Source organism: Octopus sinensis, linkage group LG27, assembly GCF_006345805.1.
Source record: "Octopus sinensis linkage group LG27, ASM634580v1, whole genome shotgun sequence".
Taxonomy (NCBI): domain Eukaryota; kingdom Metazoa; phylum Mollusca; class Cephalopoda; order Octopoda; family Octopodidae; genus Octopus; species Octopus sinensis.
Genome location: NC_043023.1, coordinates 10,758,373 through 10,782,965, shown reverse-complemented (window position 1 = coordinate 10,782,965; position 24,593 = coordinate 10,758,373). Strand labels below are relative to the sequence as shown.

General features: G+C 38.2%; 2 protein-coding genes across 3 annotated transcripts in view; both read right to left on the bottom strand.

The window, feature by feature from the left end:
- The window catches only part of LOC115224993 (zinc finger protein 845-like), a 254,784-nt gene that overhangs the window by 48,251 nt on the left and 181,940 nt on the right, over positions 1–24,593 (bottom strand). The window lies entirely within an intron of this gene.
- LOC115224992 (zinc finger protein 239-like) lies at positions 10,789–12,254 on the bottom strand. 2 transcript variants are annotated; one of them, XM_036514277.1, is made up of 2 exons: positions 11,875–12,254; positions 10,789–11,702 (listed from the first exon to the last, which is right to left on the bottom strand). In XM_036514277.1, exon 2 carries the CDS (start codon positions 11,695–11,697, stop codon positions 10,849–10,851), a length of 849 nt encoding a protein of 282 aa, XP_036370170.1. In that variant the 5' UTR covers positions 11,698–11,702; positions 11,875–12,254; the 3' UTR covers positions 10,789–10,848. The 2 variants fall into 2 exon arrangements, with proteins under 2 accessions (XP_036370170.1, XP_036370169.1); XM_036514276.1 differs by having other exon boundaries at positions 10,789–11,800; positions 11,977–12,254.

Here is a 24,593-nt window from a genome sequence, read left to right as displayed (position 1 = left end):
TCACTCCTAAATAATTCATTTTCCATAATGTTCCTTTCTCTTGTCACAGGTCACAAAGGTTTTCCTTCTTCTCGTATATTGCTCTGAACAAATATTTCTACTGATATATCTCCATCAAAAGTGTTCTTTGTTAATATCTGAAGATGCTGCAAATTGCCTTCTTAATTGCTTTAACTCATTAACATTCAGATTACTCTGTCAAATAGAATGTTTATTGAAATTCTTCTGAATTAATCATTCATTATGTTATCATGTTCAGATTTCAATGTTGTGATTGTTTATTTTTAGAATGGCCTTGTAGGGTGGGTGTGAGGGGTGGGATCTGGCTAGTATGAATATAAAACACACAAAAATATGGCCAGTTTAACCGTTTAGCATTGAGATTCCTTTGTGAAATGTAATGCTTATTTATTCATATTGTTTTGAATTAATCATGGATTATCTCATAGCTTTGAGACTTCAGTGATTTGATTGTTTCTGTTTAAATTGACACTGCAGGGTGAGTGTGAGAGGTCAGAATTATTGTGCTAGTTGAAATGCTAAATGATTAATTAATATGCAAATATAATTTTCTGTGTATTCCAGACAATAAAGAAGAGAAATTTTGCTACATATATGTCAGAGTTCAGAAGATATATTTTGCAGTAATTCAGTAAATATTCATAGAAACAGGGTTATACGTGTTTTGTATAACATCTTTGCTCAGTCTTCAAAAGACTTTCCATTCTAATGACGTTGCTTATGTAAAAATCCTGTGAAGCAGATGTCATCTGATAATCTGAAAGGAAAGAGAAACAACAGTGTAAAACATACAAGATAATTAGGAATTAGAGAGATTAAAACAGTGAAAGTTTTACTACATTTTTATATAGACATGGTCGTAGAGGTGCAGGGATGGTTTGATTTTGATTTCACTTGCCTCAACAGGACTTTGCACTGAAAAAAATGCCAAGAAATTTTGTGAGAATTCTTTAGTTTGATAACTAAAAATCAATTTACCAATGTTGTAGCTGTACTTAAAAAGGGATGGGTCACCTGCTGCTAAAGTCCTTAAGTGTGGATCAGGCACAATCAAGAAAATTCATTTGCCTACCAAATGGGCTGTGTTGGACCTTGCTGTCACACCACCAACACACAAAAGAAAACATTCCAGTCAATGTGAAGTCTGCTGAGAACTACAGTCCTTCACATTTTTCAACAATCCAAATTAAAGTGCTCTCTTTCTCTTTTACTTGTTTCAGTCATTTGACTGCGGCCATGCTGGAGCACCGCCTTTAATCGAGCAACTCAACCCCGGTACTTATTCTTTTGTAAGCCCAGAACTTATTCTATCGGTCTCTTTTGCCGAACCGCTAAGTGACGGGGACATAAACACACCAGCATCGGTTGTCAAGCAATGCTAGGGGGACGAACACAGACACACACACATATATATATATATATACATATATACGACAGGCTTCTTTCAGTTTCTGTCTACCAAATCCACTCACAAGGCTTTGGTCAGCCCGAGGCTATAGTAGAAGACACTTGCCCAAGGTGCCACGCAGTGGGACTGAACCCGGAACCATGTGGTTGGTAAGCAAGCTACTTACCACACAGCCACTCCTGCATCTCTCTCTCTCTCTCTCTATGTATATATATATACAATGGGCTTCTTTCAGTTTCTGTCTACCAAATCCACTCACAAGGCTTTGGTCGGCCCGAGGCTATAGTAGAAGACACTTGCCCAAGGTGACACGCAGTGGGACTGAACCCGGAACCATGTGGTTGGTAAGCAAGCTACTTACCACACAGCCACTCCTGCATCTCTCTCTCTCTCTCTCTATGTATATATATATACAATGGGCTTCTTTCAGTTTCTGTCTACCAAATCCACTCACAAGGCTTTGGTCGGCCCGAGGCTATAGTAGAAGACACTTGCCCAAGGTGCCATGCAGTGGTACTGAACCTGGAACCATGTGGTTGGTTAGCAAGCTACTTACCACACAGCCACTCCTGTACCTATATACGACAGGCTTCTTTCAGTTTCTGTCTACCAAATCCACTCACAAGGCTTTGGTCAGCCCGAGGCTATAGTAGAAGACACTTGCCCAAGATGCCACGCAGTGGGACTGAACCCGGAACCATGTGGTTGGTAAACAAGCTACTTACCACACAGCCACTCCTGTGCCTGCTGTAGGAGAATTAAATGCAATTTTCTTAACGAAGCACATGAAAAAGCATGAGAACAAAAATGTCCGGCACCGATAAATCGTTTCAAAGGACACAATAAGTGGAAACAAATGTAGCTTTCCAATGAATTAAATTTCAGTTTTCATTCACCTTTGAACTCCCAAAATGATTGCATGTATCGTGCTGTCCAGGTTAAAACAAACATTTCTGAGAATGATCTACTGGTGGAAACTGATAAACAACAGCCATCACTCATATGTTATAGTGCAGTCTCCTGGTATGGTAAAAACGGAATTGCAGTTTATTGAAGGAGATGCTGTTGGGCAAGAACATCTTCCATCGTACAGAAGAAAGAAAGAAAAACTGTAAACCAGCTCGTGTATCAAGATGAAATAATAATAAAAATAAACACGCCCTTTTAAAGCCTACCCAGGCTCATGGGCCCAGTTTCTATGGCGAATGTGTTCCCCAGCTGGACAGGATGCTGGTCCATCGCAGTGTTACTCATTTTTGCCAGCTGAGTGGACTGGAGCAATGTGAAATGAAGTGTTTTGCTCAAGAACACAACGCGTCGCCCGGTCCATGAATCAAAACCACAATTTTACGATCATGATGCTGACACCCTAACCACTAAGCCACGTGCCTCCACTTGCGTCCTTTTAAAGCCTAGCCAGGCTCATGGGCCCAGTTTCCCAATTTCTATGGCATATGTGTGTACTCCAGCTGGACGGGACGCCAGTCCATCGCAGCGTTACTCATTTTTGCCAGCTGAGTGGACTGGAGCAATGTGAAATGAAGTGTCTTGCTCAAGAACACAATGCGTTGCCCGGTCCAGGAATCGAAACCACAATCTTGCGATCATGATGCTGACACCCTAACCACTAAGCCACGCACCTCCACATCGAGATGAAATGTGCACCCAAATATTCCACAACATAAACGAAGTAACGAAAGGAGATAGATGGACATGGCAACAGGATGGAGCAAAGGCTCATACAGCCAAGGGCAGTGTTGCCTGGCTCAGAGCCAATTCTTCTCATTTCACTGAACCTAATGAATGGTCCTCAAAAAGTCCAGATCTCAACGTAATGGATTTTACCATGTGGGGTTTACTGTAACATCAACTTCAATTACAGAGGAGAGAGCGGTCAGAGACATACAATCCTTAGATTGTGGAAGCTTGGAACAATATCCCACTTGAAATCATCCAAAGGGCAACTGGATGTTGGCTAAACTGTCTATGTTGTTGTGCAGTTGCCCATGGAAAGCATTTTGAACACATCCAACATTTGTGTTTTTGTTCTATTTTAACAATAACTATTTTCTGTTTAGTTTATTCTTCACTGAATAAACTTCACTGAAAATATATCTCTTATTATAAAAGGCAGATTTTATCTGCCTCCCTTTGTCTCTTATAGAAATCTACAATATAGGATTTCTTCAATTACAATTTACTAGCATTTTTAAGAGTAGAATAAATCGGGTCGTGCCAGGTCCGGTTTTTAAAATTTCAACCCCAATTAAGCAAAATTTAGAGAAAACTCACATTGTGGTGTCTAAGTCAAGTGCTTTTCTTAGTGTGGGCTACAGCACACGCACACACACACAAAAACGGAGTGATCTGATTCACTCATGCTATCACTCTAATTTCTACTCCTTTCTCTTTGCAAGTCTGCAACAATTAAAGTGAAAGTAATTCACTTTTCGTAGTGAGTGACTGAGACAGAAAAGAGAGAGAGAGAGGTTATGTATGTATATATGTATGTATGGCTTCAGTGACACACACACAAAAACACATACCTACGTACACCTAAAGCACGCACACACACACACAAGCGGAGCGCGAACTTCAAAGAACTTCGCGCGCTAAGTTTCATTTTCTGTAGTAGACTTATGGATATGTATACATATGTTTAGGTATAAATGTATGTATGTATGTATGTATGTATGTATGTATATATTCATGCATATATAGTTACAATTTACATTATTATGTACTCTGTTCTCTTGATTGTAATTTCAAATTTATATATATGTACATACACATGTGTGTTTATATATATATATACATACGTATATATATATACATATATATTATATATATATGTATATATATATATATATATATACATGCATACATGCAAGTATATTATGCATGTGCTCCTATACCCATACCTCTAACATTGTATACATACATACATATGTATATATGCATGTATGTATGTATGCATGCATGCATGTATGTATGTAGGAATGCATATATGTATGTATGACTCCATCCTACAAACCGTAGTGATTCTGTGCAGGACCACATCAAACATCACGTGCGGCTGAACAATAAAGATATTACATATGAGATATCTACACTACATGCAACATAGAAAATAATTGGATTTTATGACCACCACGGCAACAATAAATATTTGACTCAACACCAAGCCAACCCATGGAGGAGTGAGGGTCATACTGAGATGAAACAGTCATCAATGTATCACTGGTCAGTAAGTATCGACGCAAAAGTGCTGAGAGACAGCATTTACCAAAGTAGAGGGTGGTGGGTCGCAGTGTTGGTTTAGCAACAATTATTAAATGACCCCATACCTTATTACAGGGTACAGGAAATGATATGTTGTCTGTTAAGGGTGTCACTGCAATGCAAATGGTGTGATTGGATTCCAATCTTCATGGAAACCAGTCCAGCCAGGGTGGAGATATTACCTTATTTAGAAACAGATAAAGCTTGGGGACAGGAAGAGCATCCAACTGTGGAAATTGCCCTTCAACATATTCCACCTGACCCATGCAGGCATGGGAAAGTGGATGTTAAAATGATGATGATAGCAGTGGTGATGTTCATCATCATTTTGAAGTAAGTTTAAGAATAACTGGATATTTATTGACAGAGGAAGGTAACAGTGAAAGTTGAGTGAAACCTCTCTATATATAAAGCTGAAGTTGTCTGTGTATGGCAGGTTTGGTAGCCTTCAACTAACACTATCTCCTCCGAGACCCAGCAGCGCAAGTTGATCAAAATTGAGAGTATGATAGAAGAAGGCTTGCTCTTCCTTCCATACAAGAAAAAATTCAAATCAGACCATGTTAACATCAAAAATGTGTTTTTTTTCTATGAAAAGCCCTATTTTTTACGATTTTTTTACTGCTTTGTCACCATTTTTCGGTGTATTTCAACCAGAAAAATGTTCACTTAAAGAGAATAACAAGCTACATAATGCAAAATTTTTACTTTTCAAAAATTCCAATTCTATAGGGTCGAAACAAACCCGAGCAACGCCGGGTGATACTGCTAGTATATATATATTTACGAAGTCTAGACAGATATCTTCAGCTAGCAGGCCTCTGCTACTCTAGACCGATGATGGGCAAAGACCCTGAAAGATGCATGTCTCTAGATGCAGGCCTAACTGTTGGTGGTATTTGTCTCCCCTTCGTAAATATATAAGGACACAGGAAATGTGTCAAGGCCGACAGGAAGCGTCAATGCTTCCTAGGGCTAAACATCGGTGGTGTAATTCCCTTACAGGACTGTCACGTTAAGTTGACAGTATACAACCACTCTATTTTCTATTTCCAACAATAAAAAAAAAACTGTATCGAATTTCCTGGGGTTTTTTTTGTGGAGCACCCTGTATATATATATTGTGACCCCCTTCGGTCATGAATGACCATTGCACCTAGAAAGTTACCCTCCGTGGCACAAGTCTGGGCAAGGTTGTTTATGGAAGTCCAGCAGTCGCCCATGCATACCAGCCTCTCCTCTCCACACCACCAATGTTATCCAAGGGAAAGGCAAAGTCCGATACAGCTTGGCACCAGTGACGTCGCAGCTCATTTATTAACGTACAAGTGACTGAGCACTCCACAGACACGGGGAGATTCAGCGTGACACAGAGTGTGACAAGGCTGGCCCTTTGAAATACAGGTACAACTGAACGAAAGAGTGAGAGGAAGTTATGGTGAAAGAGAACAGCAGAGTTCACCACTACCCCCTGATGGAGCCTCGTGGAGCTTTAGGTGTTTTCGCTCAATAAACACTCACAATGCCCGGTCTGGGAATCGAAACCGCGAGTCCGCTGCCCTAACCACTGGACCATTGCGCTTCCACACACACACATATATATATATATATATGTATATATATATGTATATATATATACATACACACACACACACACACACACACACACATTATATATATATATATATATATATATATATATATAATATATATATATATATATATTATATATATATCGTTATAACGATATTACTGTATATTGTTATCGTGTCTGGGGAGGGTCATTCTCTTTTAATGCCTTATTATTTAACACACACACTGGTTCGATTTCCACTCATTTAGGTATTCATTTTTCCTAAAATTTTTGTTGCATCTTGCAACTTTTGCAACAGTCGTTGTTACTTACGGCAACAAAAGGAAGATTAATTGGGCGAAAGTAAAAAATACATACACCCGATGGTTAGGGTTTTCGTTACGCCAAAAACGAGTGGTGTACGTATTCTTTACCTCCGACCAGTTATTGTCTGAAGTTATCGTTAATTATAATACAGAGTGATAACTTAATTTTCATAATTTTAGCAGATTTAGTATAGTATTTATGATGGGTAAAATGTAAACAAAACTTGAATATCTTAAGATTTCAGACTGGAAATTCTTTTACAGTTCTTGTGGGAGGTTTGTAGAATGAGAAAACGAACTAAAATATAAAAATGAGATGAAATTATTGCTTTACTCACAATCTAATCTGACTTCTTATCTTCCGTATAATCCTTTCCTCTGCAGCTTTGACACAAATGTAGAAATTCACCCAGAAAAGTCACTAATTTCGGAGAAAAGGTCAAAGAATAACTACTACTACAGGTATCCCTGACAAAAACTTATAAAAAGGGAAATACTATACCGAAACGAAATTGTAGTCGTGTACCAAAATTAATAGTAATTATTTAGGCCAAGCAGTGCCTCTTTCGTTCTGAGCTCAAATTCTGCCGATGTCAATTTTATCTTTCATTGCTTCGGAATCAATAAAATAAAGATCCAGCCAAAAACATAAGTCGATGGTAGATACTAATCTACCCTAATCACCATTATTAGGTTTATTAATAACAACTTTGCTCCTAGCGGATAACTGAAGAGGCAATTATATCAAGGAGAAAAACTGACCAAATACCTATTTCTATTTCTTTACTACCCACAAGGGGCTAAATACAGAGAGGACAAACAAACGGATTAAGTCTATTACATCGACCCCAGTGCGCAACTGGTACTTAATTTATCGACCCCGAAAGGATGAAAGGCAAAGTCGACCTCGGCGGAATTTGAACTCAGAATGTAGCGGCAGACGAAATACCTATTTCTTTACTACCCACAAGGGGCTAAACACAGAGGGGACAAACGGAGTAAGTCGATTACATCGACCCCAGTGCGTAACTGGTACTTAATTTATCGACCCCGAAAGGATGAAAGTCAAAGTCGACCTCGGCGGAATTTGAACTCAGAACATAGCAGCAGACGAAATACCTATTTCTTTACTACCCTTAAGGGGCTAAACACAGAGGGGACAAACAAGGACAGACACGCGGATTAAGTCGATTATATTGACCCCAGTGCGTAACTGGTACTTAATTTATCGACCACGAAAGGATGAAAGGCAAAGTTGACCTCGGCGGAATTTGAACTCAGAATGTAACGGCAGACGAAATACCTATTTCTTTACTACCCTTAAGGGGCTAAACAAGGACAGACAAACGGATTAAGTCGATTATATTGACCCCAGTGCGTAACTGGTACTTAATTTATCGACCCCGCAAGGATGAAAGGCAAAGTCGACCTCGGCGGAATTTGAACTCAGAATGTAGCGGCAGACGAAATACCTATTTCTCTACTACTCTTAAGGGGCTAAACACAGGGGACAAACAAGGACAGACAAACGGATTAAATCCATCGATTATATTAACCCCAGTGCGTAACTGGTACTTAATTTATTGACCCCGAAAGGATGAAAGGCAAAGTCGACCTCGGCGGAATTTGAACTCAGAACGTAACGGCAGACGAAATACGGCTACGCATTTCGCCCGGCGTGCTAACGTTTCTGCCAGCTCGCCGCCTTTTGTGTTGCTATATTACTCAGTGAAAGACGATAAGTATGCGAGTAAAGGGAGATAAGCAAGTACATGAGCCTAATTTCGGTGGAAAAAAAAAGGTTTTGATCGGTTTATACGCTTATAATGCTGATGGATCTCCACCGTCTGGCAGCGAGGATTTAGTTTTTTTGGTCAAATGATTTAATTGCCCATGAATTAACGTGCAATTGGCTGAGTATTCCACAGATACGTGTACTGTTCAGCTGGGTTGGCAATGAAAGGGTTAAAGAGGTAAAACCGTTTCTTAGCGGCATTTTGTCCATTTTTATGTTCTGAGTTCAAATCCCACTGAGTTCGGCTTTGCCTTTCATCCTTTTGGGGTCAATAAAAAATTACCAGTTGAGTGCTGTGATCAAAGCAATCAACTAGCACCCTCAACCCAAAATTGCTGGCCTTGTGCCAAAATTTGAAACAAATATGTTATTATTAGTAAAGATGGTGAAGTGGCAGAATTGTTAGTGTGCTGAGCAAAATGCTTGCCGGTATTTCATGTCGTTACATTCTGAGTTCAAATGCAGTCAGGGGTGACTTTGCTTTTCATCCTTTTGGGGTCAATAAAAAATTACCAGTTGAGTGCTGTGATCAAAGCAATCAACTAGCACCCTCAACCCAAAATTGCTGGCCTTGTGCCAAAATTTGAAACAAATATGTTATTATTAGTAAAGATGGTGAAGTGGCAGAATTGTTAGTGTGCTGAGCAAAATGCTTGCCGGTATTTCATGTCGTTACATTCTGAGTTCAAATGCAGTCAGGGGTGACTTTGCTTTTCATCCTTTTGGGGTCGATAAAATAAGTACCTATTAAACACTGGTGTCTATGTAATCGACTTACTCCCGCCCCCAAAATTGCTGGCCTTGTGCTCAAAATTGAAACCAATTTTTAGCTATCTATCTATCCGCTCAGTCGAAGTCGTCTCTCGGTCACTCGATGGATCAGTGTCCTCCAGTCAGTTCTATCCTGGGCCGCTTCCTCCAGATTGGCCATGTCCATTCTGGTATCACTCTTGATAGTGTCAAGCCAGCCGGTTCTTGGTTGGCCTCTTCCTCTCTTGCCACTGACCATTCCGTATATGCTCAGTCGAAGTCGACTCTCAGTCACTTGTTGGATCAGTGTCCTCCAGTCAGTTCTATCCTGGGCCGCTTCCTTCAGATTGGCCATGTCCATTCTGGTATCACTCTTGATGGTGTCAAGCCAGCCGGTTCTTGGTTGGCCTCTTCCTCTCTTGCCACTGACCATTCCGTATATGCTCAGTCGAAGTCGACTCTCAGTCACTTGTTGGATCAGTGTCCTCCAGTCAGTTCTATCCTGGGCCGCTTCCTCCAGATTGGCCATGTCCATTCTGGTATCACTCTTGATAGTGTCAAGCCAACCGGTTCTTGGTTGGCCTCTTCCTCTCTTGCCACTGACCATTCCGTATATGCTCAGTCGAAGTCGACTCTCAGTCACTTGTTGGATCAGTGTCCTCCAGTCAGTTCTATCCTAGACTGCTTCTTTCAGAATGGCTATGTCCATTCCGGTATCCCTCTTGATGGTGTCAAGCCAACCGGTTCTTGGTTGGCCTCTTCCTCTCTGACCATTCTAAGCATGATGTCCTTCTCCAGGGATTTTCTCCACATAATATGACCGAAATATGCCAATCTATGCTTGGTGATCCCAGCTTCTAGTGACATTTTCATCCTGATCTGCTTAAAACTTCTCAATTGTTAGCACGCTAGGCTAAATACTTAGCAGCACTTTGTCCATCTCTCCGTCCTTTATGTTCTGAGTTCAAATTCTGTTGAGGTTGACTTTTCCTTTCATCGTTTTGGGGTCAATAAAATATGTACCAATTAAGTACTGGGGTCGAAATTGTTGGCCTTGTGCCAAATTTGAAACCAATATTTTATTTTTAGTACTGATTACTGTGACAAACAGACAGACATTCATCCAGCTCCTCCACCAACCACACTCTGCCACTTATCCTTAATATGGCAGCATTAGGCACAGGAAAAGGTTTTAATACATTTTATCATAAAATTAAGTACATTGTAAACACCAGCAAAAATGGAATATAAGTGGCTGTGTGGTAAGTAGCTTGCTAACCAACCACATGGCTCCGGGTTCAGTCCCACTGTGTGGCATCTTGGGCAAGTGTCTTCTGCTATAGCCCCGGGCCGCCAATGCCTTGTGAGTGGATTTGGTAGACGGAAACTGAAAGAAGCCTGTCGTTTATATGTGTATATATATATGTATGTGTTTGTCCCCTTAGCATTGCTTGACAATCGATGCTGGTGTGTTTACGTCCCCGTCACTTAGCGGTTCGGCAAAAGAGACCGATAGAATAAGTACTGGGCTTATATAAGAATAAGTCCCGGGGTCGAGTTGCTCGACCAAAGGCGGTGCTCCAGCATGGCCGCAGTCAAATGACTGAAACAAGTAAAAGAGAGAAAGAGAGAGTTTGAATGACAAACATGGAAGACTTTATTTAATACGAATTTATTCTTAACATTGATACAGTTACTTTTCTGAATGAACACCTTCATGTGTTGTTAAGGGAATCTTTTGAGAGAAGGATTTACCACAGGTGTAACAGAGAAACGGTTTCTCTCCTGTGTGAGTGAGTTTGTGTTTTGTTAAGGTACTTGCTCCAGAGAATGACTTTCCACAGGTATCACAGCGATATGGTTTCTCTCCCGTATGACTACGTACATGTAAAGTTAACACACCACATTCAGAGAAGGATTTACCACAGACATCACACTGAAATGGCCTCTCACCTGTATGAATACGTTTGTGCCGAGTCAAGTTAATTTCACGAGAGAATGATTTACCACAGATGTCACAGTGAAATGGTTTTCCTTCTGTGTGAATCCGTTGGTGAGTAAGTAGGTGGCCTTTTTGTGAGAATGATTTACCACAGACATCACAATGATATGGTTTCTCTCCTGTGTGAATACGGTTGTGTCTTATTAAGGTAATTTCACGAGAATATGATTTACCACAGATATCACAGTGATATGGTTTTTCGTCTGTATGAATGAGCTGGTGAGTGATTAGGTGACCTTTTTGAGAGAAGGATTTACCACAGATATCACACTGATATGGCTTTTCTCCAGTATGAATACGTTTGTGAGATGTTAAGTTACCCTTGTGAGAGAACGAGTTACCACACATCTCACAGTGATATGGTTTGTCTCCTGTATGAGTACGTCTGTGTATCGTGAGGTTACACTTTTGAGAAAATATCTTCTCACAGATATCACACTGGTATATTTGACTTCTTCCTTTCCTTATACCACCAGGAGAGTCGATCTTTTTAGATTGTGTATCAAATTCACCTTTCTTCTCACACAATTCATTTTCCATAACTATTATTTCTTGACCACAATTTACAAATGCTTATTTCTCTCCTTATTTTATAGTTGACAGCCAATGAATAAATATATTTCTGTTACTATACCTTCATCACAAAAGCACCCACTACACTCTCACAGTGGTTGGCGTTAGGAAGGGCATCCAGCTGTAGAAACTCTGCCAGATCAAGATTGAAGCCTGGTGCAGCTATCTGGTTCACCAGCCCTCAGTCAAATCGTCCAACCCATGCTAGCACGGAAAGCGGACGTTAAACGATGATGATGATGATGATGATATTCTATCTGAACATTTGGCAAACTCCTTTATAATGCAAATTTAATGCGAAGGCAAAAAAATCATCTTGTGATCTTTCCAAGCAGTGAAGTAGAGAAACGTTGCTAATAATCTCAAAACAGTGTTATATATGTTCTGTGTATATTGGTGGTTCTCAACAGGGGTTCTTGTAAGACTTTTAGGGATCCACGCAAGCAATATAGTAAATTAGGGATCCACAGTGGTAACTTAAGGGTCCGTGAAAAAATATTTCTTCAGATGTATTTATTGTAAGAAAAAAAGTTTTACAGAGTTCAATCTACACAAGTTCGTGTGTGGGAAACAAAACAGGAATTTTGAAAGAAGTTTTCTAGAAAACAAGTTTTTAAACAATAAATGGCTATAGGGGTCCACCAGAATAGAATAGAAATCAAAGGGGGCCTACACAAGCAAAACAGTAAATTGGGGATCTATGGTAGTATTTTAAGGATTCATGAAAAAAAAAAATTTCTTAAATGTATTTATGGCAAGAAACAGTTAAGTTTCTTTCTCTAACGTTTTACATGGTTCAACCTCCACAAGTTAATGGGTGAGGAACAAAATAGGGATTTTGAAGGAAGGAACTACAAAAGTGGTTTCTAAACATCAAATGGCTATATTGGTTCACCAGAAAAGAATAGTCATCAAAGGCACCCATAAGAAGAAAAAAAAAAGGGTTGAAAACCACTGGTGTATATATTCTTTTAGTCTTTAACCCTTTAGTATTTAAACCGACCATATCCGGCCAAAATAGTTAATCTGTTTTATGTTCAAACTGACCAGATCCAGGCTCTCACACCTACCCTACAATGCTATTCTACATTAAGTAATTACACCATCAAGATCTTGAAGATATGAGATAATGCACGATTAATTCAAATCAATGGGAATCAATAGGTATTATGTTTGATAGAATAATCTGAACGCTAAAGGGTTAAAAGATGATTAAATATTGGTGATGTAAAAAACATTCTTCGGTGCCAATGTTACCAATAACCTGAAATTAGAGAAGAAAAAACAAAACATTGTAAGACATGAGGGATGTATGGAAAGTAGCTGTAAAACATCTAGTCATCATCTTTTCTGCTCTTCTTCCTTACTTTCATTCCATGCACTGCATTCACCCCTGTACCCTTCACAATTTTTAGTCATCATAGTTTCTCTCCTACCCTCCATCCAACACATTTTATCATAGAAGCCTCGCCCCCTCTATCTTGACCCTTGACCCCAGATTCATTGCTGAGCTGCTGAAGCAGAAATATTGTTAGTGGCTGACAATATGGGCATCTCTGATGATGAAAGGGAGTAATAGGTGCGATGTACATGAGGAATGTTTGAAGGATCTTGGGAATACGAAGTCCAGCATGTGGTGTATCTTCGGTATACGACACGGAAGTACCGGATACATTTCAAGAAAGTGTTGTTTTTTTTTTATATATATATATGGGGGGTTAGGGTTAGGAGAAAAGGGTTTCTGTTATCTTCAGAAATGTAAACAAAGCTACTTCCGCTACTTACGGGACATATACCGAAGGATCACCCAGCATGTTTCTGTTTTGTATCTGAGGTCGTTTTACGTAAACATCAGACAACATTTCTTGACTTACTCTTCTCGGTTGTGTCAGTGCGATTACAAAGCAAACTAATTAAATTGACTGAATGACCGTTTTATATTATACTAGCAGAATTGCCCGGCGTTGCTCGGGGCTGAATTGCTTGAAAGTACTGTTAATGATTGCACTGAATTATGATGATTATTCAGGCAAATATTGATATAAGTTTACGGTGGGAGATAAGGACTTAACGATCAAACGTGTGCCATTGCATTGTTTTGGGGGAACCAAATTTCTGATGAGCATTATAGGGGCAGCAACTTTAAGTTTGAGAAAGTGTGGTGGTAGTCCGGGGTGCTCAAAGGAATTGAGTACCTCTATTGGATAGTTGATGACGTCCTCTGGGTCAGGAGTTGTATCGATAGACTGATATACATAGACTTCCCCAGGAATGAGTTTTAGCATTTCATCATTAATATGGTGAACAGTTTTATTCCTCGGGGCCAGTATAGCATTTTTGCCAATCCAATCCATATTCTGATAATTAGCTTGTAGATCTGGGAACACTGCATCTCTGAGATCAGAAGGCGTCTTAACAACGTTACAAATGGAATCAATGGCAATATTACCATTTTCATCCCCTGGTATTTTGCCTTCGCCAAGTGCAAGGAGGGTGTGAGGAAATGCTGCTGATGTGATATTACGTCGCATATGAGCACGCATATTGGTGTGAAGTTTGAGAGTTACTTCCCTTTATTAAAAAAAATATGCATTAAAATGGAAAAAAATGATGGTAAATTATTTGTAAAATCATAGGCTCATCGTAGACGCGCGCTAATACCCAGAAGGGCTCGATATGAATCACGACTATAAGATACCCGGTTTTGGTTAAACTGCATCGCAAAATGTGGGAGTAGTTAGGAATCTAAATCGGAGTAGACAGACACACAACCTTTCTTTTATATATAAATATTTTCGTCCTAAAAAACTTTGTATGGATTGAATGGTTACCTCTATGGAAATATATACACGCACATTATACATACATGTGTGTATAGATGAATATATAAATACATTTAAATATCTATATACACTTTTGGGCGATCTTTCTGTTTCTTAGAGATAACTTTATCCTGTCCGATTCGCTCCAAAATTTACAGGGACATGTAGAATGAGGTGACGATGCTCGTGGGCTACCTTAGAAATCCCTATCTTAAAAGGTGTGGTTGCTAGGGGCCATTTTCCTCACTCACTCTATTTCCTCCAGTACCCTCTCACTCCTCTTCATGTGACAATGCCACTACGGTTATTTAATGTAAAGTCTTCATCAAATCACTCTCTCGCTATTTACTCTCTTCCAAGAACATTTTCACTCACTCTTATCTCTTAGCTTCCCATACATTTTACTCATGTATCTATCAGCGTCATAGACAGAAACAAATATTACATCGCCATCGCCATCGCATTCTATTGTCTACCTGTCAACACACAGTGAATTACTTTCACTTTATTCGTTGCACACTGTGTGTGTGCGTTTGCATGTGCTGTAACCCAAACTAGGAAAAGCATTTGACATATACACCACAATGTGAGTTTTCTCTAAATTTTGCTTAATTGGGGTTGAAATTTTAAAAACCGGACCTGGCAAAACCCGATGCATTCTACTCTTAAAAATGCTAGGTAAATTGTAATTGAAGAAATCCTATATTGTAGATTTCTATAAGAGACAAAGGAAGGCAGATAAAATCTGCCTTTTATAATAAGAGATTTTATAAACAAGAAAACATCATAACTGAGGAATTTTGCCGATATTCTGTGAGTCCAGCACATCGTTTGTATGTGGTCACTTCTGTTTTATATGTGACTAGCAGTATCGCCCGGCGTTGCTCGGGTTTGTAAGGGAAATAACTATATAAGCATTTTTAGAGAGTTATAGCCAAAAAATAGCGAAAAAATGCATTAAAATGGAAAAAAAACGATGGTAAATTTTTTTTTAAATCGTAGACTCATGTAGACGCTTTCTTAGCCATTTCTGTTTTGGTGTCTTCAAGCCATGAAGTCGTTGTTCTAAAAGAACGCTGGTCTCCTTGACAACGCATTACGACGTTGATTTCCTTACACTCCCTTCCCCACAGGTGCAGGTGTGAGCGTGGACGCCAACTCCGCCGCCATCGACACACGAAAAATTATGCATTAAAATGGAATAAAAAATGATGTTAAATTATTTTTAAAATCGTAGACTCATCGTAGACGCGCGCTAATACTCAGACGGGCTCGATATGAATCACGACTATAAGCTACCCGAATTTGGTTAAACTGCACCGCAAAATGTGGGAGTAGTTAGGAATCTAAATCGAAGGGGACAGACACTCACACAACTACAGTTTTATATATATAGATATACATAGCGCAGTAGTGGTGAGATGTGACAGCAAAGAAAAGCATACATTCACTCTCTACATGCAATTAGACTCGGAAAGTTCGTGAGGAACCCATTGACCCAATTTGCTGACTTTTCCGATAGCACAGGTCTCAATGAATGGTTGAATGACCAAAATCCAAGCTTCTCTGCTAGTTCCTCAACAGTTACGATGAGATTTTGTTCCACCAGGGTTTTCAGGATGTCCTTGTCGAGTTCTACAGATCTTTCAGGATGAGGCTCGTCTTCTAGGCTGTTCCAATATAGCTTTGAAAAAAATAGCTGTTAAAATCGAAATGCACTCTTCAAAACTTGCACTATGAATAAGGACAAGATAAAATTACTACCTGCTTTTATAGCAAGTTAATATAGTAGTTTATATCCCATTCCCTCTGACTTTTAGTTCAAGCTGTTGAAAAAACCGCATTATTATATATATATACATACATACATACATATCACACACACTCTCTCTCTCACACACATGCACACATTTATATTCTGTTATTCTTTTATATGTTTCAGCCTTGAGGTTGTGGCCATGCTGGATCATGTGTGTGTGTGTGTGTGTGTCTATCTGTCTGTCTGTCTGTATGTATATATGTATATGTATGAGTGTGAACAATAATATTTTCAACAGATGTGTTGCAAATGTATCTGATTGTTCTCAAGCTTCAATACTGTGTGTGTGTGTATGTGTGTATGTATGTATGTATATGTATGTATGTATATGTATGTATGTATGTATGTATGTATATATGTATGTATGTGTGTGTGTATGTATGTGTGTGTGTGTGTGTATGTATGTATGTATATGTATGTATGTATATGTATGTATGTATGTATGTGTGTATGTATGTATGTGTGTATGTATGTATGTGTGTGTGTATGTATGTATGTGTGTGTGTATGTGTGTGTGTGTATGTATGTATGTATGTATGTATGTATGTATGTATGTATGTATGTATGTATGAGTGTATGTTTACTTTATTACTAACAGAAGCCACTACGGTTATTTAATGTAAAGTCTTCCTCAAATCACTCTGTCTCGCCTTATATATGTCAAAAATGGATTAAAAATGGGAAAAATTGATGGTAAATTTTTTTTTAAATCGTAGACTCATCGTAGACGCGCGCTAATACCCAGACGGTCTCGATATGAATCACGACTATAAGATACCCGGTTTTGGTTAAACTGCACCGCAAAATGTGGGAGTAGTTAGGAATCTAAATCGTAGGAGACAGACACACAACCTCACTTTTATATATAAAGATTTCCTCTATTTACATAATATTGAGGTCTCTTTCTTTCTTTTGTTATCTTACTGTTTTTACCATATACATATATATATATATATATATATATATATATATATATATATATATAATATATATTATATAGTTACAGAGATGTACTTGCATAGCAAGTGACTTGATCTGAGATCGTGTGCTGGAACGAAAACAGTTGCAGCGTTGAAGGTGTTTATAAGCCATTTAAGAAACACACAAAAACAAATTTCGGAAAAAAATGTCCCATAATTCACGGAATTAAAATTACACTTCGATTTTTGTACAAAACTGTATTTGAAGTGTTTACGAAGTATAATACGTGTTTTCACGAATGTACTAAAGAGATTTACTCTGATATTCTCATTTAAATATGAATAGGTAAATTCGGGCGGTTTGGTAACGAAAGGGTTTATATAAGTGTCGTCTGTTTATACATAAACACTGTTTCATACTTTCAGTTTAGTCTTCCTCAAATCACTCTGTCGCTAATTTACTCTTCTTCCAAGAACATTTTCACTCACTGTTATCTGTTAGCTTCCCATACATTTTACTCATGTATCTATCAGCGTGATAGACAGAAACAAATATTACATTTACTTTACTTTATTTTATTCGTCGCACACTGTTGTGTGCGTTTGCGTGTGGTGTAAACCAGACTAAGAAAAGCATTTAACACACACACCAGAATGTGAGTTTTCTGTAAATTTTGCTTAATTGGAGTTTAAATTTTAAAAACTGGACCTGGCATGACGCGATGCATTGTACTCTTAAAAATGCTAGGTAAATTGTAATTGAAGAAATCCTATATTGTAGATTTGTATAACTCCCAAAGGGAGGCAGATAAAATCTGCCTTTTATAATAAGAGATGAGGTCGTTGTTTGGTAATTTCTTATTTGACGTTCGTAAAATCATATCGATCCAAGAAGTATATTTCAATAAAACATTTCATAATTATAAGTGGAACACAATACGAACAGCGAGTAAGAAGAAGTGAGGGGAAATGTTCGACTTATTTTGAATTGAGTTTCGCCCTGGGCACATTTGAGAATTCTTCAACAATCCACGGCGCCGAAACTGAGAAAGATCGAACTATCGTCGTGATTGAATGGCTGTCATCGATTATCTGCTGATCTGTAGGTATTTCGTTGAGACTCAGAATAAAAGGAGTAGAAGGGCGTCTACGAGAGAAGCTGATCGAAACGAAATGAAAGTGAAACCAAAAACAACGTCAAATAGGAAATTAGCCGTTGTTTTACGTAAATATCAGACTTACCCGGGTTGTGTTGGAGCGATCACAAAGGAGACGAAGAAAGGGTATAGCAGTAGTTCTCAACTCAAACAAGCAGAGAAACTCAGGTTGCGGTGGCCACCGGGGAGGAGGATCGAACTCGCGTCTCCAACGGCCAAAAAGACAATTTCTTGATCCACAGACTTTCACTATCCTCTGACGTCACTTCCGCTTCCAATGGCATCTTGTAAAACCATTAATCTCCAGACGTCTATTATCAAATAACTACTTTGACGAAATTGCTGAATAATTTACATTACATTATATTATATTTTAAAGCAAGAGCAGTCTAATTAGCAATGCAGACTTTAATTATCGAGATAATTAATTCAACGCAACGCGAAGGGCATAACAAGAGTTGTCTTTCTTAGTTCAATAATAACATCGCTTGCACAATGTATATTATATATATACTAGCAGTATCGCCCGGCGTTGCTCGGGTTTGTAAGGGAAATAACTATAAAGCATTTTTAGAGAGTTATAGCCAAAATATAGCAAAAAAATGCATTAAAAATGGAAAAAAAATGATGGTAAATTTTTTTTATAAATCGCTGACTCATCGAAGACATTTTTAGAGAGTTACTTCCCTTATATAATAGCGAAAAAATGCTTTAAAATGGAAAGAAATGATGGTAAATTATTTTTAAAATTGTAGACTCATCGTAGACGCGCGCTAACACCCAGAAGGGCTCGATATGAATCACGACTATAAGATACCCGGTTTTGGTTAAACTGCACCGCAAAATGTGGGAGTAGTTAGGAATCTAAATCGTAGGAGACAGACAGACACACAACTTCAGTTTTATATATAAAGATATATATATGTATATGTATATATATATGTATATATATATATGTATATATATATGTATATATATATATGTATATATATATATATATATATATATATATATATATGTATATATATATATATATATATATGTATATATATATGTATATATATATATATATATGTATATATATATATGTATGTATATATATATGTATATATATGTATATATATATGTATATATATGTATATATGTATATATATATATATATATATATATATATATATATATATATATATATATATATATATATAATAAATTGATAAATAAATAAAACATATGCATATATACATACATATATGTACGTACCTAACTCTACATGTATATATGGGTACAGGACACCAAAAAAACGTCGAACACGATGAGAAACGAAAACATAAACATAAAATCAAGGAAATGGACATTTTTCTTAAACAACGAAAAAACAGAGTAGAAAACAAGGAAAATTCCCCTTCTTCAGTCGCCTTTGTTTCATCTACTCCGTTTCGAAGTATATATGTATATATATAAGGCACTAATCAGTACCAGTATTGCTAGAAATAAGAGTCAAAACAACTCAATAGCCAACAAAAGCACTATCTTAACGAGTTGACAAGGAGGACAAGCTCCCCACGGTCTCAGATACAGCTAGATCATCGGGTTTGTTTCGACCCTTTAGAATTGGAATTTTTGAAAAGTAAAAATTTTGCATTATGTAGCTTGTTATTCTCTTTAAGTGAACAGTTTTCTGGTCGAAATACACCGAAAAATGGCGACAAAGCAGTCAAAAAATCGTAAAAAACAGGGATTTTCATAGAAAAAAAGCACCTTTTTGATGTAAATAATTTTTGCTGTTAACATGGTCCGATTTGAATTTTTTCTTCTATGGAAGGAAGAGCAAGCCTTCTATCATACTCTCAATTTTGGTCAACTTGCGCCGCAGGGTCTCGGAGGAGATTGTGTTAGTTGAAGGCTACCAAACCTGCCACACACAGACAACTTCAGCTTTATATAGAGAGAGATTACTAGCAGTAGTGCCCGGGTTTGTTTTGACCCTTTAGAACTGGAATTTAAGAAAAGTAAAAATTTTGCATTATGTAGCTTGTTATTCTCTTTAAGTGAACATTTTTCTGGTTGAAATACACCGAAAAGTGGCGACACAGCATTAAAAAAATCATAAAAAATAGGGATTTTCATAGAAAAAAAGCACCTTTTTGATGTAAATAATTTTTGGTGTTAACATGGTCCGATTTGAATTTCATTTTAATGATTTGAAAATAAACAAAAATTAACTAAGATTCATCTGGAAAAGAAAACAAAATAGATTCCAAAATGATTCAAAAATAGAATTCTTCCAAAAAATAGATTCCAGAATTTAAAAACACAATCAATTCCAAAATGTAAAAAATGGTGGGAATTTAGTTGCCAACCCAATACTTTGGCGACATTGCTTACTATTCTGGTTTTTTTTTTTAATGAAAAAAAAAAAAAAAAGCCATTCCTTCAGAATATTATTTCCATCTCAGATCTTACCATTTATAAGAAAAGGTACTACTGATATTACAGGGTGGGCCAAAAGTCATGCACCAGAACATACGGGAAGCGAACAGTGTATGAGTCAGATACATGCTTGCTTGTGTGTATGGAGGGGAGAAAGATCAGGTGTAGTGTTGGCGAATCTCAGGAAGCATGGAAGTTTTGAAGGATGCAGTGCTCCGACAACTAACAACTGATGCTGGCAGTTTGTTCCATGCTTCAGCAACTCTTAGCGTGAAAAAATGTTTCCTGAAGTCATGGGAGCTGTGCTGTTTTCTGACTTTGTAAATATGTCCACGAGTGTTAGACGGGTGGAGTTTTCAAATAATAATAATAATGAAATTATTGTATACAGTGCTCAGATGCACCACAATTTGTCAAAAGTGCATATAAAGCATATACAGTAATGTACAAATGTCTGGAAAGCGAACAATGTATGAGTCAGATAGATGCTTGCTTGTGTGTATGGAGGGGAGAAAGATCAGGTGTAGTGTTGGCGAATCTCAGGAAGCATGGAAGTTTTGAAGGGTGCACTGCTCCGACAACTAACAACTGATGCCGGCAGTTTGTTCCATGCTTCAGCAATTCTCAGCGTGAAAAAAATGTTTCCGAAAGTCATGGAAGGAGCTGTGCTGTTTTCTGACTTTGTAAATATGACCACGAGTGTTAAACAGGTGGAGTTTTCAAATAATAATAATAATGAAATTATTGTATACAGTGCTCAGATGCACCACAATTTGTCAAAAGTGCGTATAAAGCATATACAGTAATGTACCAATGTCTGGAAAGCGAACAATGTATGAGTCAGATACATGCTTGTGTGTGTATGGAGGGGAGACAGATCAGGTGTAGTGTTGGCGAATCTCAGGAAGCATGGAAGTTTTGAAGGATGCAGTGCTCCGACAACTAACAACTGATGCCGGCAGTTTGTTCCATGCTTCAGCAACTCTCAGCGTGAAAAAAATGTTTCCGAAAGTCATGGGAGCTGCGCTGTTTTCTGACTTTGTAAATATGTCCACGAGTGTTAAACAGGTGGAGTTTTCAAATAATAATAATAATGAAATTATTGTATACAGTGCTCAGATGCACCACAATTTGTCAAAAGTGCGTATAAAGCATATACAGTAATATACAAATGTCTGGGAAGCGAACAATGTATGAGTTCGATACATGCTTGTGTGTGTATGGAGGGGAGAAAGATCAGGTGTAGTGTTGGCGAATCTCAGGAAGCATGGAAGTTTTGAAGGATGCAGTGCTCCGATAACTAACAACTGATGCTGGCAGTTTGTTCCATGCTTCAGCAATTCTCAGCGTGAAAAAATGTTTCCGAAAGTCATGGAAGGAGCTGTGCTGTTTTCTGACTTTGTAAATATGTCCACGAGTGTTAAACAGGTGGAGTTTTCAAATAATAATAATAATGAAATTATTGTATACAGTGCTCAGATGCACCACAATTTGTCAAAAGTGTGTATAAAGCATATACAGTAATGTACAAATGTCTGGGAAGCGAACAATGTATGAGTCAGATACATGCTTGTGTGTGTATGGAGGGGAGAAAGATCAGGTGTAGTGTTGACGAATCTCAGGGAGCATGGAAGTTTTGAAGGATGCAGTGCTCCGACAACTAACAACTGATGCTGGCAGTTTGTTCCATGCTTCAGCAACTCTCAGCGTGAAAAAAATATTTCCGAAAGTCATGGGAGCTGTGCTGTCTTCTGACTTTGTAAATATGTCCACGAGTGTTAAACAGGTGGAGTTTTCAAATAATAATAATAATGAAATTATTGTATACAGTGCTCAGATGCACCACAATTTGTCAAAAGTGCGTATAAAGCATATACAGTAATGTACAAATGTCTGGGAAGCGAACAATGTATGAGTTGGATACATGCTTGTGTGTGTATGGAGGGGAGAAAGATCAGGTGTAGTGTTGGCGAATCTCAGGAAGCATGGAAGTTTTGAAGGATGCAGTGCTCCGATAACTAACAACTGATGCTGGCAGTTTGTTCCATGCTTCAGCAATTCTCAGCGTGAAAAAATGTTTCCGAAAGTCATGGAAGGAGCTGTGATGTTTTCTGACTTTGTAAATATGTCCACGAGTGTTAAACAGGTGGAGTTTTCAAATAATAATAATAATGAAATTATTGTATACAGTGCTCAGATGCACCACAATTTGTCAAAAGTGCGTATAAAGCATATACAGTAATGTACAAATGTCTGGGAAGCGAACAATGTATGAGTTAGATACATGCTTGTGTGTGTATGGAGGGGAGAAAGATCAGGTGTAGTGTTGGCGAATCTCAGGAAGCATGGAAGTTTTGAAGGATGCAGTGCTCCGACAACTAACAACTGATGCTGGCAGTTTGTTCCATGCTTCAGCAATTCTCAGCGTGAAAAAATGTTTCCTGAAGTCATGGGAGCTGTGCTGTTTTCTGACTTTGTAAATATGTCCACGAGTGTTAAACAGGTGGAGTTTTCAAATAATAATAATAATGAAATTATTGTATACAGTGCTCAGATGCACCACAATTTGTCAAAAGTGCGTATAAAGCATATACAGTAATGTACAAATGTCTGGGAAGCGAACAATGTATGAGTTAGATACATGCTTGCTTGTGTGTATGGAGGGGAGAAAGATCAGGTGTAGTGTTGGCGAATCTCAGGAAGCATGGAAGTTTTGAAGGATGCAGTGCTCCGACAACTAACAACTGATGCTGGCAGTTTGTTCCATGCTTCAGCAATTCTCAGCGTGAAAAAATGTTTCCTGAAGTCATGGAAGGAGCTGTGCTGTTTTCTGACTTTGTAAATATGTCCACGAGTGTTAAACAGGTGGAGTTTTCAAATAATAATAATAATGAAATTATTGTATACAGTGCTCAGATGCACCACAATTTGTCAAAAGTGCGTATAAAGCATATACAGTAATGTACAAATGTCTGGGAAGCGAACAATGTATGAGTCAGATACATGCTTGCTTGTGTGTATGGAGGGGAGAAAGATCAGGTGTAGTGTTGGCGAATCTCAGGAAGCATGGAAGTTTTGAAGGATGCAGTGCTCCGACAACTAACAACTGATACTGGCAGTTTGTTCCATGCTTCAGCAATTCTCAGCGTGAAAAAATGTTTCCTGAAGTCATGGAAGGAGCTGTGCTGTTTTCTGACTTTGTAAATATGTCCACGAGTGTTAAACAGGTGGAGTTTTCAAATAATAATAATAATGAAATTATTGTATACAGTGCTCAGATGCACCACAATTTGTCAAAAGTGCGTATAAAGCATATACAGTAATGTACAAATGTCTGGGAAGCGAACAATGTATGAGTCAGATACATGCTTGCTTGTGTGTATGGAGGGGAGAAAGATCAGGTGTAGTGTTGGCGAATCTCAGGAAGCATGGAAGTTTTGAAGGATGCAGTGCTCCGACAACTAACAACTGATGCCTGCAGTTTGTTCCTTGCTTCAGCAACTCTCAGCGTGAAAAAAATGTTTCCGAAAGTCATGGGAGCTGTGCTGTTTTCTGACTTTGTAAACCTGTCCGCGGGTGTTAGACGGGTGGAGTTTGAAAAGGTGCTCAGAGTTATTGTTAGTAAGATGGCTAATAATTTCATCCCCTCCATACACACACGTAAGCATGTATCTGACTCATACATTGTTCGCTTCCCAGACACTTGTACATTACT

Bases quoted from the DNA above. Each gene is read 5' to 3' on its own strand.
- LOC115224992 (XM_036514277.1), bottom strand. From the start codon at position 11,697: ATGGAAAATGAATTGTGTGAGAAGAAAGGTGAATTTGATACACAATCT.